Source organism: Cherax quadricarinatus, chromosome 32 (assembly GCF_038502225.1).
Source record: "Cherax quadricarinatus isolate ZL_2023a chromosome 32, ASM3850222v1, whole genome shotgun sequence".
Classification (NCBI taxonomy): domain Eukaryota; kingdom Metazoa; phylum Arthropoda; class Malacostraca; order Decapoda; family Parastacidae; genus Cherax; species Cherax quadricarinatus.
Genome location: NC_091323.1, coordinates 18,547,973 through 18,563,439, shown reverse-complemented (window position 1 = coordinate 18,563,439; position 15,467 = coordinate 18,547,973). Strand labels below are relative to the sequence as shown.

At 39.0% G+C, this 15,467-nt stretch overlaps 1 protein-coding gene across 6 annotated transcripts in view; it reads right to left on the bottom strand.

Annotated features, from left to right (window-relative positions):
• The window catches only part of GLS (glutaminase), a 132,889-nt gene that overhangs the window by 91,482 nt on the left and 25,940 nt on the right, over window positions 1–15,467 (bottom strand). For all 6 annotated transcript variants that reach the window (XM_070090493.1, XM_070090497.1, XM_070090498.1 and 3 more), the window contains 2 exons: window positions 13,657–13,887; window positions 10,174–10,283 (listed from right to left, as the gene is read on the bottom strand). In XM_070090493.1, coding sequence (XP_069946594.1) covers window positions 10,174–10,283; window positions 13,657–13,887 — 341 coding nt within the window. The remainder of the gene's footprint in view (window positions 1–10,173; window positions 10,284–13,656; window positions 13,888–15,467) is intronic.

Below are 15,467 nucleotides of genomic sequence, written 5' to 3'. Positions count from 1 at the left end.
TGGCAGTATCACTGGTGAGTCAGTAGTGTGTGAGTGGCAGTGTAATTGTAGGTGTGAAGTAAGTGTGAGTCTCTGTCACCAAGGATGACATCTCCGGACAAAACATAATCACAACTTTGGCTCGTGCCTATGCCAATCGTGAAATGTTTTCTATTTTTACATTTATAAGAATAGGTTTGTTCACCTAAGTATTTGCAGCATCTTACATTATTTAGCTCCACCTACCCACCTAGCCACACACTCACACACACACCCACATTCACTCACTACCCCTCCCCTAGTCATATGCACACACAGGCACACACACATGCATACCATGTATGGTAATAGAGAAAATAATTATGAAAATAGTAGAGTACTTGGGGATATATGGTTTCGTGGACAGTAACTAGCCCGGTTCAGAGATGGCAAATCTTATCAAACAAACCTGTGTGAGCTCTATGACAAAGTCACGGAAATGAGATAGGAGAAGGAATGATGGGGAAATTGCATATTCTTGGACTACCAGAAAGCATTTGATACTGTACCTCACAAGAGACAAGGACAAAAACTTGAGATGGAGGCAGGAATAACAATTAATATATTCAGGAGGAAGAAGGCAAATCATGATTAATCAAGAAGTGATGTCAGCTTGGGCAAGTGCAACAAGAGGCGTCTCGCAAGGATTAGTATCAGTACTGTTTCTGGTTTAAGCAAATGGGATACCAAAAGGAAGGAACTGGGTATGACGTTTACACGTTTGCTGATAATGTAAACTAATGAGAAGAATAAAAACCGATTAGCACAAGGAAAAGTTTCAAATCGACAAACGGCAAAATTGGTCAGATAAACGGTTATTTGATTTATACCCCTGTAAATGCAGGGTTATGAAGAGAGGGAAAGGGGCAAGAAGATCGGAAACTAAGTAATGCCTCGGGGGACAGAGGCTGCAGACCTCATTCAAGAGCATAATGTCAAGCGCATCGCTAGAAGCATACATCAACCGATGAACCTCTGCAGCTAATGCTCGTTTGTTTATAAGAGCTTTCAGGAATCCCGTTATACAACATATAAGAACATTAGAAAGAAGGAACACTGCAACAGGCCTACTGACCCATGCGGAGCAGGTCCATGTCCCCCCCCCCGGATTAGACCAATGACCCCCCCGGAATAGCTCAATGACCCATCCAGTCTGGTCACCTCCACTCAGGGATGGAGCACTGCACCAGACCCAGCAGCACAAGCTAGTCAGGTCCAACTCACACCCACCCACACCCACTCATGTATTTATCCAACCTATTTTTAAAACTACACAACGTTTTAGCCTGAATAACTGTACTCGGGAGTTTGTTCCACTCATCCACAACTCTATTACCAAACCAGTGCTTTCCTATATCCTTCCTGAATCTGAATTTTTCCAACTTAAAACCATTGCTGCGAGTCCTGTCTTGGCTGGAAATTTTCAGCACGCTATTTACATCCCCTTTATTTATTCCTGTTTTCCATTTTATACACCTCGATCATATCCCCCCTAATTCTACGCTGCATAATCTCTGATTATGCAACATCAGCATGGAACCTATACCTAATAAAGTATGTCAAGAAATTGGAAAAGTTGCAAAGGTAAGCAACGAGGCTAGTTCCAGATCTAAGGAAAATGAGCTACGAGAGGCTAAAGAACATTATGGCCAGAAGAACCAGGCGAGACAAGATAACATACAAAATACTCAGTGGAACTGATAGAGCAGACAGGATTGGAGGGAAACAAATACACGAGGGCACAATTAGATGATAAAGACAGATTAGTTACAGGGAAGCCAGAAAGTACTTCTTAAACTTCAGTGTTGTTGGGAAGTGGAATGGCCTTGATAAAAAAAAGTGGTGGAAACAGGATCCACATAGTTTAAAGAGTAGGTATGACAGGGTCCGCTAGACCAGAAATGAGTGAATCTGGCACACGGCAAGTTGAGGTAGAGGACTGGGAGCTGAGACTCGACCGCTGCAACCACATAAATGATTAGATTTTACTGCCGAAGTGGCTAGTTTATTGTGCATCCCAAATCCATCCTGTGGACGCTAGCGCAAGAGCATATGGATACACAAAAGATCTAGGAACTAGGCCCCAAAAGGGTTTACACGAGTACAAGTGGATTTATATCTACAGTTCACTTAACAGTTGTAACAAAATTTAGGAAATTTGCTTCGAATGTATAGTATCATTAATAAGATATCTTGACATATGTCAAGGTTATAATAACCTATGACATATGTCATAGGTATAATAACCTATGACATATGTCATAGGTTATTGTACTGTCTACCTCTACATATATCCCTCATTGAGTGGACAATTAAGCACATAGTGTTCAAGATAGTAACCACAGTGCTGGCCACATACATTACATTTAGTTTGATCATCTGTGTCTGCCAAACTGCCAGAAGTACTTGTAACCAAGTCTAAGCCTGGTTACTACATCAGTCAGTCATGTTATAGTGGGTAATAGATCTACTCAAGCTTATACTATAACATTCAGTTTCATTAATTACTTCTCTAATATTATTCCTAATGCTAGAAACAGACACACCAAAGTTTTATTCTATATTTTACTTCAGGGTACTTTATTTAGTTAACGTATCAACTTTATCATGAAGGAGTAAGCCAATGTGTGATGGAATCCATAACAATTGTGCATCAACTCTTTTTCCCTGATTTTGAGTATCTGTATCTGGCTTCTCCAATAAGCATGTTGTTAGTCATTATGCGCGTCAAGAACCTTCAGTGATGACATACGATCAGTAATAATCATAGTCAAGCTCAGTGTCATAAGTTTACTTTAGTGCCTTTAGCATGGCAAACAATTCAATTTGCAGTGTAGACGCCAGTTGTTAATTCTTATGTCTAACTCAACATAGTTCCTATCGTTCTTAGCTCTACACCTTTTCACAAGCACACACATACACGCCAATGCCTTTGACATGGTAACATGCATACACACATATACACACCAGGCCTGTGGCCTGTGCCAAAAGCTCTCGCTTCACACGGTGAGTGTCCGGGTTCGATTCCCAGCAAGGGTAGAAACATTGGGCGTGTTTCCTTACACTGGTTGTCTATGTTCACCCATCAGTAAAAATTGGGTGTTTGGGTGTTAGTCGACTGGTACAGGTCGCATCCCGGAACAAAACTGACCTAATTTACCCGAAATGCTCTGCATAACAAGCGGCTTTCCAGTATGCAGTATGTCACTGATGTCAGCTAGGCCTGTATACCTTGTACATGTACTTGTAGAAATAAAGATATTATTATTATTATTATTATTATTATTATTATTATTATTATTATTATTATTATTATTATTATAACATTGAAAGTAAAGTCAAACCCGACTCAAAGTTGTTATATAGCCACACCAGGAATGACCAGGAAGTCTGTGACGAGCTCAGCAAAAAATTTAGGGAAGTATTCTCAGAGGAAGCAGGAAGGCTACCAGCAAACCAATGCAGTAAAGTGCACCAGCGAGCACTGGACACAATACATACAACAGAGAAAGAGGTAAAGAAATTACTGTGTGAGCTAGATACCTCGAGAGCAGTGGAACTAGATAACATCTCTCCGTGGGTCCTGAGAGAGGAAGACGAGGCACTATGTATGCCACTAGCAACAATCTTCAACTGTTAATCGGCACACGGCAACTGCCAGTGTGAAGGACAGCAAATGTAGTCTCAGGTTTTAAGAAAGGAGACAGACAAGTAGCATTACACTACAGACAAGTGTCACTGGCGTGTTTAAAATGCAAGATTATGGAGGTTATCAGAAGAATGGTGGAGCATCTCGAAAGGAGTGAGTTCATAAATGATAGCCAACACGACTTCAGAGATTGTAAATTCTGTCTCACAAAATTACTAAACCTCTACAAGGTAACAGAAGTTAGACAAGAGAAAAAGGGATGGATAGATTACATTTTCTTGGTTTGTAGGAAGTCTTTCGACACAGTACCGCACAAAAGACTGGGACAAAAGGTAGAGGAGCAGGAGGGAATAACACAGAAGGCACTGCAATGAATCAAGACGGGAAGGAAACAGCGAGTGATTGTCCGTGAAGAGGTATCGAAACGGGTACTTGTGAAACTTGGGGTTCCACAATGACATGTCGGAAGAGATAAAGTCAGAGGTATCCCTATTCACAGATGATGTGAAACTAATGGTGAGAATACAAGCAGAAGAAGCTCGGGAAATCCTGTAAATGGATCTGGACAGGCTGCAGTTCTGGTCTGACAAGTGGCTACTGGAATTTAACTCCAGAAACTTCAGACTCGGGATGGTAGGGTTGGGGGGCTGCAAACCACACTCAAGAAGGACCTTGGTGTGAGTACTGTCCCGAGCATATCATGAGGCGCACATCAACTGAGTAATTGCTGCAAAATGCGTGTCTGGTAAATCTAAGAATGGCTTTCAGAAATCTAAGGAGTCATTCACGATACTGTGTACGCCGCGGCGTATAACAATCGGGGTTCCCCGCAATTTTACTGTACACATACGGCATATTCTTGGAAAATTCTTGGGTATTAAAATAAAGTCTTCAGCGTGTTATATCATTTAAAAGTATAATAATCATGGGGAATATATTTAGCGACGTCTATAAGGCACCAATGTGAAACCGCCTGTCTGTTCATCCTGAGAACTTGACTGTACAACAAGAGGAAGAACTTTGTGAGCTGCAGTCTGATGGTACACATAAGATGAGATTTACTGACCTATCCCTGGACAAGTTCTAGATTTCTGTGCAAGAATATCCTGCCATTCATAGGAAAGCAATAAATATATTGGTGCAGTTTTCAACCTCTTACATGTGTGAGCAAACTTTTTCTTATTTAGCAAGTATCAAGAACAAAGACAGAAATCGTCTCCTTTCAGCTGATGATGAAATCCGTGTGTGTTTATCGAAATACTACCCCGAATTAAGTACTTGTGTACCAAAAGACAACCACAGGTTGTCTGTTGGTACACAAGTACACATTATCTAAATTGGTTTAAAAAATAACATTTGCTTGACCCATATGCCATTTTGCCTTGATTTATCTTATGCCTTTTCATCATTGTTAATAAACGAATAAGTTACTGTAGTAGTTATTAAGTGTTTTCGTTCTGTTTATGTGTTATATATAATACTGATTATTTATATATTTTTTTTTGTTTATAGATATGGTTAATTTTTTGTGTGAATAAACACCGTATAAGGTCTCTTGCACAGGCAGTTTGTTTTCAGTTTTTTTTTCTGCATTGTCAATAAACTTTAGAAAAACGTAAGTTAATTTTTTGCTTAAACCAGATATCAGAAAAAATATATTACATTTTTCTTGTGGACTTTAAGTTTATAAAAGAGAAAGAAAGATATTAATAATTATATCCAATAATTCTTGTGTAGGGGTTTCCTGAGACATGAAAATTATTTCAAGGGTTCCGTAAGGGTAAAAAAGGTTGAGAAACGCTGCACTGTCTGATGTACGTCAAACCCATATTGAAGTGTTCAGCACCAGTATGGAACCACACCTGGTCGCGCATGTCAAGAAATTGGAGAAAGTGCAGAGGTTTGCAACGAGACTAGTCATGAATCTAAGAGTTATGTCCTATGAAGAAAGGTTAAGGAAACTCAACCTGATGACAGGGCTATGGGTGATATAACAACGTATAAAATACTGAGTGGAACTGATAGGGTAGACAGGGAGAGATTGTTTGAGAGACGGGAAACATATAGGGCCACAGTTGGAAAGTGAAAACACAGTAATAGGGATGTTAGGAAATATTTTTTTTCCAGTCTTGGAGTTGGAAAGAACTGGAACGACCTGGAGAATGAAATGATAGAGGCAGGATCCATTCATGGCTTTCAGAAGAGGTGCGATAAGGCTTTCGAAGCCAAGCTAAAGTGAACTTAGTACGTAGCGACCAGAGAAGAGGCCAGAAGCCGAGACTCTACACACACACACACACACACACACACACACACACACACACACACACACACACACACACACACACACACACACACACACACACACACACACACAGCGGCCAGTGAAGAGGCGGGGCCAGGAGCTAAGACTCGACCCCTGAAACCACAAATAGGCGAGTACACACACCTGACGACACTGGAAGACAGAAGAGTTAGTGGGTATGTGATAACGACATATAAAATACTGAGAGGTATAGACAAGGTTGACAGAGACAGGATGTTCCAGAGATGGGACACAGCAACGAGGGGTCACAGTTGGAAGTTGAAGACTCAGATGAACCACAGGGATGTTAGGAAGTATTTCTTCAGTCACAGAGTTGTCAGGAAGTGGAATAGCCTGGGTAGTGATGTAGTGGAGGCAGGATCCATACATAGCTTTAAGAAGAGGTATGATAAAGCTCACGGAGCGGGAAGAGTGACCGGGTAGCGGCCAGGTGAAAAGGCTGAGCCAGGAGCTGTGAATCGACCCCCGCAACCACAACTAGGTGAGTACACACACAGCTGTGAATTGACCCCTGCAACCACAACTAGGTGAGTACACACACATACACTCTCTAGCGAAGAGGTAGGGCCAAGAGCTATGAACTGACCCCTGCAACCACATATAGGTGAGTACACATACACACACACACAACGGATAACTAAGACACAGGAAAGGTCCAGAAAAGATTTAAGGAACCAAGCCTAACAGCATTAGAAAAATGGAGAATCAGGGTAGACATGGTCATGGCAAAATACTCGGGGGATTAGGTACGAGGTTAGAGTGGGCAGGGAGAGGCTGTATTAGGCGAGGAGCCACGAGAGACATATGACAGTAGAAGATACAGCTAAGCCTCAGGGACGTTGGAAAGCACTTCTTCAGTCTCAGGGTGGCATGTGGTACGAATCAGGCGAAGCGATAGTAAGTATGAAGTAGATACGATAGGGTCCTGGAAGCCAGGAATCAGTACAGCTGAACGCAAGGTGTTAAGAGGCGGAGTCACAAGTTATGTCTCGGCTCCTGTTAGTACAAGCACACAAAACTTGAAAATGTTGGAAATGGGGCACTAGGAGAATTGCTCTGCTTCTTTCTAAACAAGGATTTCAAAACATTGTAAAAGTAACAGATTGTGAGGAGTCAGACAGGCGCGAACCACCGCCATGCAGTTGTCAAGCAGACGCTCTGCCACTCTACCAACTGAGCACAAAAAGGATAACTAACAAAGACTGACAAGTAAGTCGTGTGTGGTAGGACACTACTGTCATAGTCTATCACAACAATTGACTAACTAGTCGTCACTAGAATTCCTGAATGCTTTTTTGGTATTGGGATAACACGTTTGCTTGCAATCCTGTTTGTTATGTACTATATACCATATACTATATATATATATATAATATATATATATATATATATATATATATATATATATATATATATATATATATATATATATATATATATATATATATATATATATATATATATGTATATATATATATATATATATATATATATATATATATATATATATATATATATATATATATATACATATATATATATATATATGTCGTGCCGAATATGTAAAACTGGTCAATTAGCAAGAACTCATTAATGTTAATGTAAAAATTTTTAATTTTGCACCAAAAGGATCTTAGAAAACTTACCTAACCTTATTATAACAACAATAATTTATTTTAGCCTAACCCAACTAAATATATTTTAGATTTGTTTACAGTAATTTAATACTAAACAAACACAGTGAAATATATTTTTTTTCGTTAGGTTCAGAATGATTTTGGCGAAATTATTGCATACACAAATTTTCGCTTGTCCTATATGGCAAGATAAGCGTTGCTATTTAAGCCAAGATCGCAAGTTCTGCCTATTTGGCACGACATATATATATATATATATATATATATATATATATATATATATATATATATATATATATATATATATATATATATATATATATATATAAATATATATATATATATATATATATATATATATATATATATATATATATATATATATATATATATAATTGACCAACCCCTAAATCAAATTTCATCTATAGTACTCCCACCCACCAATGAACCAAACAAGGAAAGACTTCTTTGTACCAGGGAGGTAGATACGCAAGGAAAGTTGCGTTTTCTCTAAAGCCTTCTTGACGCCTAGTCAATAAAAACCAGTCTACAGATTCCGACCCCTCAAGGAAGGTTCCTTGATGTTGGTGAGGGGCTCTTGATTTAGGGAATTGGATCTGTGCTCCAGTTCCCCGAATTAAGCCTGAATGCCTTCCACATCCCCCCCCCAGGCGCTGTATAATCCTCCGGGTTTAGCGCTTCCCCCTTGATTATAATAATAATAATACAGATTCCGATGGGTCTCCACGTACATCAGTTACTCAGGAAGAGCTGCACTCATTGTTCCACTGAAATAGTGGCTTGGGAGAATCATGGAATCTACTGAGATTTCAATCCACCCATCACGAAAAGGCGGTTAACCGTTAGCCTCAATACTAAAAATCTATACAATATGACAGTTCTATACGGCAAATGCATACTTATTTTTAAAGCTAATGAGATATTGGCAAAAGCATAAAATATAATTAGTTCTGAAAAGTGCCAGTATAATTACTACAAAACACTAATTGCCAACAAAGCAATAGGTTGGTAAACATCAACAATCATCGGGGTTACTACCCTTCTATCATGTGTTCAATATTCTGGCAGGATTGCTGGTCTCTTCTTTGTCTCATTAACATGTAAAATGGCAGGCAAATTTTACAAACGTCTTGTTTTACTCACTATACACCTATCGTTATTTTCTTGTGTCTCAAAAATTCTTATTCTGTAATATTTCTTTCCAAAAAGAATAAAAAAGCACAGTACCGTGACTGGAACAATACACAAATAACCCGCACATACAAGAAACTATGACGACTTTCGGTCCGACCTGGATCATTAACCAGTCACACACTAACACACGGAGGTTAGATAAGGAAGGTTTGTCAGGAAACAGGACACGTGTTTACTGACGCGGGTCTTAGTCATATGATGACCCACCCCTGAAGTTTCTGGTCATCTGACCAAGGCCTTCCGTTGGCTTACCAGTCAACCCCTTTAAAAATTATGGTTAGGGTGACTACTTAAAGGTAAGGGAGCCTATATACGAGAGGAGGAAGGGACGGGAGAAAGAGGTGGAGATAATAGTGGAAGAGGTAGTGGAAGTAGTAGTAGTAGTAGTAGTAGTAGTAGTAGTAGTAGTAGTAGTAGTAGTAGTAGTAGTAGTAGTAGTAGTTGTTGTAGTGGGCAGGGGAGAAGCGGTAGTGGCACAAATCAAAGTGAAGCGAGTATAGTCATTAGCTCTCTTGCAGTATTTTTCTACTTGTTCTCAAGACTTCCTCCACTTCTGCTACTACCTTTACTTCGATTCACTCCACTCCTCTCTTATGCCACTACCACTTCTACCCCTAACCACTACAACTACTACTTCCACTGCCTGCACTCCCTCTTCAACTCTCTTCTGTCCCTGCCCTCTTCTCATATATGTATATACTGACTTCCTTACCCTGTGTGTAAGGTGACTAGTTAATGCTGTAAGTCAGACAGAAATTTCGTCATTAGTGTCTTTCTTCAATGTGTGGGTTATCTGTGTATTATTTCTCTCCAGCTTATGAGGACTGATCTGAGACCGGGCCACGAGAGCGATGATTTCTCCGAGATTAATTTAATTATACTTTTTTTTTAATTATTCTTGAGCTGTCCAGAAATGAAGTGTCAAGTATATCTCAGAAAACTTGCTCTCGCAAAGCTATACGGAGCCCGTAATTTGAAATGACAATGTCAAGTGCATAATGTATTAGAAAATTTATAGGTTTATTTAATTAATGATTCCAGTTAACAACATAAAAAAAAATTATTCAACGAGGAGTTACACTGGACAATTTCATCAGGAAGCCTACTGTATGAACACACAAATATTGCAAATTTCAAATCTATGCAAACAGGCAGTCCACAAGTTGTTTTAACTCTTAATTAAGCATATATTCTTAGATATATACACTAAATCAAGATAACCACATTATAAGTAATTATATGTAAATATAAATTAAAAAAAAAACATCGTTCTGAAGCTAAGAATCAGGAAATACTGAGTTAAGACCTGAGACTTAAGGCTAACATACCTTGACATATCTGCTAGCGCCTTGCTCATAGTCTCCATCTCTTCATCTTCAGTCTTCTCTTTCCTCTGTGTGTCCTTTCCCTTCTTCAGCCCCATCTGTTCCGTTTTCGGCTGCATGGAAATAAATATCAGCTTGTGCTATAATAAAGTGAATTAATATGTTCAAAAGAAAAGAGCTGAACGTGTATGGATCGTTCAGATACGATATCTAGATGAAGAATTTTAATTATTTTTAGGTTATGAGGAAATAAATTGAAGGTTAGAAAGTTCACAGAGATACGCACTATCCACTACAGCAATATAATCCTGCCTTATATGAAAGTATATTCATTATGAACTAATGTATTTTGTTTCTTGTCTTAATTTCAGAATACATGCAAGAATAATGCTACTCTAAAAGTAAAGATTTCATGTTTCTGGTAAAGAGCAGAGCCTAAGAATTACATAAAATTAGTGTATAAGGATTAAGACCAATCGGCTAAACGTGGGTTATAAAGGCTGCAAATCACTTTTAAACATTCAGGAATACTTTGATACCTAAAATAGGAATTAAGGTGGACAAAGCGTATCTACCCTCAGACATGCATACATCGATTTATATACCCTGTGTGTTCGAAATACATAAATAGTTTATTAGTGTTACAATTAAACCTTAAAAAAGTCGATTATGACAAAAATGTATTAAACTTGAACATCAATGAGAGAGAGTATGCCGACTAAAGCGTCAATCTGCAATCACTGATTATTGTTTGTTTTAAACACCTACTAAAAGAAGAACTTCACAAAGTTAGATCAAACAGAAGAAAAGGTTAACATCATAAATGGTTATTTCGAGTCAGTCACAAGCTTCTCGACACTAGGTTCGTATGGTAACGAGTAGCCCAATAACCTGCTCAAGATCGACCGCTCCCAAGAATCTGTGAAGATTCAACAAACTATCGGGTGAGCGTGTACATACACCGAGATTACTTTAATCCCTATCTTAGGATTTCAAATATTCTTGATTGGTGGCAAACAGGTGATGTGCAGTCTTAATGATCACTGCATAGTCGATAGGCTTTAAACCTAATAAACCAACGAACCTTTATATCTTCCCCTTTCATACATTTATTAAACAAAAATACCAACGACTCCAACACTATATCTCTCCCTGCTTTTAACATTTCTGTCATGATCTCGTCAGTTCCAGTTACTTTACCTCCTTTTAGTTCACGTAATGCCTCACGCACCTTCCCCACACTCACATCCTGCTCTTCTTCACTGCTACAAGATGTTATACCTCCCTGGCCAATGCATGAAATTACTGCCTCCCTTTCTTCAGCGACATTTACAAGTTCGTCAAAATATTCCCGCCATCTACCCACTACCTCCAGCTCCCCATCTACTAACTCCCTTATTCTGTTTTTAACTGACAAATCCCTTCATTCCCTAGGTTTTCTTAACTTAGTTATAATTTATGTACAAGTCATTTCTCATAATTTATGTACAATAATTATACTCTGTGTACCCAGAAAGCCAAATCATATACAGTCCACATTATTTTATAATTTACCATTACTGGTATTAATGTTTAATATTGTTATTATTAATTTAATATAAGATCTAGCTTTTTGTGAGAGTAGTGACATAGTGGGTATCGAGTGACAGTTCTGCGACCTACTGTAAGTCCCACTTACCTTTCCCAGATTACTTGCAAGTAATAATTCAGGTAATACCCTGTAAACCTCATGCATGTAATTTCCCACACAGGTTTGGATCCAGAAGGGAAGGATAACTTGGAGCAAGAGCCCTACGCCAGCTTCGCAGCACGCTTCAAGGTCAAAATATGTTGCATCTTATTATTATTATTAAAGATTCGCCGGTATTCTCCCGGCCCGGGCTTTTTCCAAGTGGTGGCCCGGCTTTGGCTCCCTCTTTAGGGAGTGTCTGAGACCGAAGTCTCCAATGGGAGGAGGCACAAGTACCTCCTCATCTTTGGGACCAACTGTCCCCAGGCCTAGCCACAAGCTAGGCCTCTCTGGTCTGCCATCCCCGCCCCAAGGGGGCAAATGGGAATGACAGTCTTATGAGCTAAAGGCTCGGGCTCAGGCACCTACCCTACCCTAGAAGGGTTAGGCATGGTGTCGATTATGTTGCATCACAGCAAGTCACTTAATAAATTGGTAACAATTTACTGTGCTGCATATAAATTATGATGCTATGGTAAATTTTTCTTATTTGAGGTTTAGTGCTAGATTTTTTTTACGATAAGACACATCTTTCATAAGACCAATTTACAGTCTACTATATAAATTATGATGCCATACATTTCGAAGTTTAAACTGAATCGACACTTTATATGGTTTCAGTTTTACATTCGTGTTCTCATCAGCAAAGCGTCACGACACCGTTCGTCACATTCTCTATGAATGAACATAAATTGAAAAAATGATGGCATGCCTTTAATCCTAGCCCTTTGACTGTTTCAGGCCCCTTTCTGAAACTGTCATTCTATGTCGCTCAATTTTTGAAAAAAAAAAATAATTTTTTCTTATGAAATGACAGAGAATCTTTTCCCGATGGTAATGACACCAAAAGTTCGAAATTTGGTCGAAAACTCATGGAATTATGCTCCCGCGAAGTTGGCGGTCTCGGCGACATATGCGTATCGGCGATTTCGCCGAATTTGAGCCCTATTTTCAGCCAATTCCATTGTTCCAGTTGACCAAACTCATAGCTATTTCTTTAGAACTCCATTTTATCTATCAGCTGAGTACAAGAAACCGCCCATTTACTAATTTGGACTATCCAATATGGTGGTCAGAAATTGGCAATTTGGCCAATTTCACGCAAACTAAAAAAGATGCCAATTTCAAAGTAGGGTCCAGAATAAACAAGGTAGACATTCGTGGCACTAAAATAACATATGCTCTGTTCATTAGTCACATCTCTAGGCCCCTCTTATATTATTATTGCTTTCTATTTTGATTTTTTATTCATACAAAAAAATATAAAATCTCTATTTCTGTAATATGTTTTCCATTTTATCACCTAAGACCATGAAAACGCGAAAACAACGATAAATACTATACGAAAATGCACCTCAAAGTCGGCGTTTTATTCCAAAAAAACGATCAGAGTTTTTTTTCTCATTACGCAATGTGTGCTGCAGGATTTTTTTTATGTGGTGCACACTGACCACACAGACCCATTCTCTCACATGTGGGCCTACCAGCTTTCTCCCGCTTGATTTGAAGCCGCTAGAATTATTGAGTATATATACGTCAGAAACATTGGCTTGTAAGACGTATTTATACGTCGAAAACAGTCAAAGGGCTAGACTTGATATCAGTTATTGTTGTGAAAATATATAAGAAACTACTGTTGTTAATGCTCCTTCACATAGCTCTTAAGCATACAAACTTGGTGTTTTCGAAGGACGGGCTTCATGCAGTCATGCTCAAGATAAATTAGTAATAAAAATTTTACAGTTGATAAATCATACATAAGCAAAATCTTCCTTTTCCAAGTTGAAACTGAAGTATGGACCCCAGGCCCAGAGGCTGGCGGGGCAAACAGCTGTTTCCTTAGACCAGTTGTTAATATAGGAACGTAATTCCGGACGGTCGAGGCTAGCCAGCGTGGTGCTGTCCTGGGGGCACTGAAGATCAAGTTGTCCTTCTGCGCGAAGAGTAGCTTCTTCATTGTGTTCTTCTATAACGCCAAGGCGAGGTTCCTAAGAGATTAACACTTATGAAACGACTGTTGCAAACATTAGCAGGGATTACATTTCAGCATGAGTAAAGCCTACATTCAAAGTTCTTTTTTTTGTGATAAATAACTAGAATTATAAAAGAGAGAAGGGATACAAAAGTTTTTTCAGACAAATATATAGGCACATATTAAGTTCCATTTGTTTGCAATGAACAGGGAGTAGAAGTAAACATGCTAATCATGTTCACTAATGCTGATCCTGCATATACTGTTGAATACAATACTAGGTAGACATATTTTGATCACCATGGGGTATAACAAGTTATCTCCTGCTTCCCTGCTGCCTCTGCCACTCCCCTCGTTTCACCTACCATTTTGTGGGGTGCATGTGATAGGATGTGGACCAGCCATTCTGTGGCAGACATTGTTAAACTGTGTGTGGTGGTAGTGTATGTATGTGGTCTAGTGTATGTGTGGGTTCGCATAGTGAGTGGAGTGTTATAAGTATCGAAGAGTGAGGTGGCGCGTCGTGGGTGTATAATGGACGTGAAGCTGTCTATTTAATATACTATAGAGTGAGCCAGACGGCTCCTTCCATTTCTCAATATTCTGATAGCTAAAGAACACTTTAATTCAAGGTTTGCAGAAAACTGGACAACAATGGCGACTTGATCTATAACAGGGCAAACCCACGACCAAATGCGAAATCAACAAAAGTTTCTCGGAACACAAAATTTGAGTACTTGTCAAAGGATTTCATAAGGTTGGAATTTTCTAGACATATCATGGAAAGAAATGAATCTGGTAAACTGATAAAACTGCCACCACCTACTGCGCTCTAATGTCAGTCAAAATGAGGATCACTTACCCCAAAAAAATCCTATCAGACAAATCACCAAGGCAATCATTCAGTGACAGGGATGTCACTGCCGGCATTTACGTCATTACTTTTCAGTGTTGCAACAGTTTGTATGTAGGTGAAACACATTACAAGCTGTGCTTAGGGCACACAACACTAACAATGTCAAACTAGTCCTAAGAGTTGCAGCAGTCCATAAATCGAGATCTAATAAAACAACCAAACCACATAACTACATCTCCATGGCTTCTGTTGTCTCTGCATTTTGAGTGAAGAAGCGTGCTGAGCGGGCGAAACGTCTCGTCAATAAGAATACAAATTGTTGCACGTGTCTTACTTATCCAATCAAAGGAGCGCAAACATTACTTCATCTAATGCGAAATTACTACTAGGTGGGACAAATTGAATACAAAACAATGGAAACACCACGACATCATTGCTACTGGGTGAGACAGATTAAATGCAACACAATGAAAACATTCTTCTTGTTTCGAAGATATAACTATAACGAACGAAGAAAATATTCTTCGGAATATCAACCCAGGATAGCCCAAAAGAGCCAGCTAAAGTATAGCTTATTTCCATTAAGTTCCTTCCTTAGGATATATCCCAGAACATCCAGCTAATTCCTAGATACAGTATATTTATTGTTAGATGAACATGGGCAGCAAGTGTAAAGGAAGGAGACTTGCCCAAGTGTTTCATCTCACCTAGAAATCGAATCCGGGTCGTTACTGTTGTGA